We start from the raw sequence: 3,858 nt of genomic DNA, 5'->3' as shown, positions 1-3,858 counted from the left end.
CGCCGCTTTAAGGACAGAGGGGGGCCGCCAGTGCCCGTCCCATCTGGTGCCCGTCCAACTCTTCCTCCTTCCCCTTGGCTTTTTCTTTTCCCAATGAGCTCCAGCGGGCTGGGGGAGGAGCGGGGGAAGGAGCAAACTTTGCCCCTGAGCTGCCGCCGCTACCAGCCCTCTGGACTGTGAGCGCGTACGGTGGGCATCCGCCCCAGCCTCCTGCAGCACCAGCCTGCTCTCCGCCTGCTGCAGCCTCCCTCTCCCTTGCTTTCCTCCTCTAAATTTCGCACAGTAGGATGTAAGGGGCTTGTCGTAATTTTTTTTCCTAATTCTTATTTATTTCTCACCGAAGATGGTTTAATTTTTTTTATATTTCTACTATTTATTAATCCCTCCCAACCGTAAGCCTGCCCAGCCTTCTGCCAGCTGGGCCAGAGCATAAAGCCTGGGACTGCACCTGGGGCAATGAGCCCTGCACTGAAGAAACCTCCTAGAGAGATGTGCCGGGGCTGCGCAACAGACTAGATCCAAGCCCCGAAGCTTACACCACCAGTTGTCCCCTCTCCCTCATCCCCTTCGCCCGCCTTTTCTGCGCCCCATCCCTTGAAAGCTCGGATCAGTGCCTGCGCCGCGCTCCGGAGAGCTCTGCCGGGGAAAAACCCGGTGCCCAAGGACAGACGGGGCGGCCGTGCTAGATGCATGGGGGAGGGCTCCGGTTAATGCGAGTTCTGGGCTCCTGCAGGGACCCCGACAACTGTCAGCAGCAACAGCAACTCGGGCCCTCCTCCTCTGCTTCCTCAGCGATGCTTTTCCACAGCCTTTCCGGCTCGGAGATGCACGGGGTCATCGACGAGATGGATCGGAGAACCAAAAGCGAAGCACCGGCCATCAGCTCGGCTATAGACAGGGGAGAGACGGAAACGGTAGGAGCCGAAGGAATGGGAGAGTCATGCACCCCTCTAAACATGCCAAACCCCTCACAGATACAGCTTTTCCCCTAAAATAACAGACTGGGGGGAAGCGTATGCAAAATACTAAATCAGAAGAAAATTAAGCATAAAGGCACCCCAAAAGATAAAATGAAACCGTGGGGAAAGGCATGAAACTGTTAATTATTAATAATATGCATAGTAATAGTAACGCTTGGGTGAAATGAACGGTACTGCTCTTGTGAGAAAACAGATAGACCAGCCTTTTGGTAGCGTCCAAGAACTCCTTCCCTTCCCCCAGCCTGTCCGGCCTTCCAAAGTTTTTAGGAAGAGGCAAAGTGTGGTTTTATACCAGTAACATTTTGGCACGGCAAATTTTTTTGTCTGCAGAATGGAAACACAAACACCAAAGAATCCAATTCTGTGTTATTTTTCAGGTAGGATGCCTTCATGGAGATAGTCTTTATAGCATTTATTTAAGAAGAAAAAAAACAAACATGAGTGTCTTTAAGTTATGGGTTTTTTAAATAATTTTAATATGTGGGTTTGTAAACATGGCAAACAGAACTAGAAGATATGTCTCAGGAAGACGGATGGATGGGAATTTTTGTAACTTTACCACATTTCATCTTGTCTGCTGATGCGTAGACCTTGTATATTAATACATTTAGATAATAAAAAAGATGCATCCATCTAACTAGCATTAAGCTGGCAAAGTGGACGAAATTTTCAGAGCGTCTTAAGTGATTTAACAATTTATGTATACTAATTTTTTAAAAAGAAATTACAATTCTGAAGTGAGATTATCTCGTACGTTTATTAAATGCTGGTCTTGTAGACTGATACAGGCGAATGCAAAGAAGATCCGTTCTCAGGTTTTCAAACTTCATCAGAATGTGTTCTGTCTTGTAATTATATGAAATTTGCTTAAAGGTGACAGTGAGACTATTTAATCTTGAAACACCGTCTGGAGAACGGCCTTTGTACTAGAAGGGTGGGATGCGATTTCTAATCTAAACGGTTTTGGTTTTCTTTTAAAAAGTTGATATTTCTCCGTACAGTTACACAACATCCAATGATCTTTGCTGGAATAAATATTGTGGCATGATAGTTTTATATAACTGTATATAATCTGTATGGGTACACGTGTGTATGTAACAAATAGTGGGTTGGAATGCTAGATCCTTGAATTCCATTTCTAGACCGCAGATTATTTTTGTTACTGGAAGAGCAAAGTAGAAAAAATCGTTATTTAATTTAAAGTGGATTTACAAGAAACTACTTTGGTTATAAAACGATCCCTACTCGGAGTTCAGTTAATGCCTTAAAGAAACAAGCTGCCGGTGGGTTCCTGTGACTAACACCAGTGGAGTGCCAGGGTTTTATTTGTGTGGAGTTCTCCTAGTGGGAATGATGCGGTGCAAACGGGAGCGCTCACAGAGATGGGATTTTGTGATCCCCGCAAGCACAGGATGAAAGCAACGGGTTTGGCATGTGCTGGAAAATCAGCCTCGGTTCCTTTCGATTTCCTCCGATTAGCTGTCTTTGCTTTTCTTTGCGCGAGGATTTAAGGCTCCAGAGGAGGTAAAAGCAAACAAACAACTTCTCCCCCGCCCCGAACCAAAACAAACTGCGTGTTGGGCACAGCTGTAAGGAAATGTTTCGGGTTCTCGTGCACAAGAACTGATCTGCCGTGGGCTTTTGTGCAAAGCGAGTAAGAGTAAGTTGGGACCGAAGTGGAAAGCAGCATATTGCAAGGTCTGCCCCAGACGCTGCTCCACCCGAGCCTCCTCTCCCGAATGCTGTTTTAAGGTGCCTGCTGAAATAAATAAGCATACTTAAACGGTTCCGATATTTCTCCCCCTTTCTTGTTCGGTAGAAGTTGACAGGATATATATATGAATTTGGGGTTTTTTGAGGGTTTCGACTGGATTGCGATTTGACACTAAACTATTAAATTATATAGGGCTTATATTTAGTTTTATTGCTTCCAAGTTTATCCTAGCATAATCTAATGTGCTCTCTTGGTTTTAACCCGCTCTCGTTCCTGCACATTTCCCACTATTTCGTTTTCCTGATTAAACATTCTGCACCTCGGATTTAGTAACGCTCATCTCCTCTGCAGCTTTATTTACTGATCCCTTTAGCGCTTTGGGTCACAGCAGATCGCGATCCGTGTTGTTTGGAACCAGCTTGCAGAGAGCTGTGTCTGCAGCTCTGTGACTACTGGGGGTTTGATCGTAATTCATTCGGAATTTTATAGCTAGGAAAATACACACAGAGACACGCTCCACATACACGCACTCACACAGCATTAACTATGCAGACACTCAGTATATCCGTAATTCTAAATTTTAAGATGATCTATCTGTGATTTGCCCTGCTCTATTATTATTGCGCGTGTTTATTGAACAGCGCCTTTTCTTGGTTCGAGACTGGAAAATCCACCAGAAAAAAAAAGTTCTGGGTCTGGTCTGGACGCCTCCCCTAAAAGCCAGGGTGGTTTTCTGTTTGTCTCACCCGCTTCCCCGCCTCCTCCCGCGAAGGTGGGATGCGGCGGGACCCTGGGGACCGGGCGCGGGGGCCGGGCGGGGTGGCCGGCTCGGAACCCCCGCTCCTCTGCCAGGGGAGCAGCAGCGCGACCCCGGCCGGGCAGGGGGAGGGGGGAGCACAGCCGTGCTCAAGAGTTTCTCCCTCTCGCTAACGGTCTGTAATTGTTTTCCCCCAGCAGACCATGCCTTCCATCAGCAGTGACAGGGCTGCCCTGTGCGCCGGCTGCGGGGGTAAAATCTCAGACCGTTATTACCTCTTGGCTGTGGACAAACAGTGGCACATGCGCTGCCTGAAGTGCTGTGAATGTAAACTCAACCTGGAGTCCGAGCTCACCTGCTTCAGCAAGGACGGCAGCATCTACTGCAAGGAGGACTATTACAGGTAC

General features: G+C 47.4%; 1 protein-coding gene across 4 annotated transcripts in view; it reads left to right on the top strand.

Moving 5' to 3' along the window:
* Positions 1 to 3,858, top strand: part of LHX2 (LIM homeobox 2) — a 33,730-nt gene that overhangs the window by 10,853 nt on the left and 19,019 nt on the right. The window contains exons 1-2 of one of the 4 annotated variants that reach the window (XM_031057227.1): positions 7 to 914; positions 3,652 to 3,854. In XM_031057227.1, coding sequence (XP_030913087.1) covers positions 687 to 914; positions 3,652 to 3,854 — 431 coding nt within the window. In that variant the 5' untranslated portion in view covers positions 7 to 686. Of the gene's footprint in view, positions 1 to 6; positions 915 to 3,648; positions 3,855 to 3,858 lie in introns of those variants that run through there. The other 3 variants (XM_005421235.2, XM_031057229.1, XM_031057228.1) reach the window with 3 other exon arrangements.

This window comes from Geospiza fortis, unplaced genomic scaffold (assembly GCF_000277835.1).
Source record: "Geospiza fortis unplaced genomic scaffold, GeoFor_1.0 scaffold27, whole genome shotgun sequence".
Classification (NCBI taxonomy): Eukaryota; Metazoa; Chordata; class Aves; order Passeriformes; family Thraupidae; genus Geospiza; species Geospiza fortis.
The sequence above is the reverse complement of the archived record's forward strand: the minus strand, read 5'-3'. Positions and strand labels throughout refer to the sequence as shown.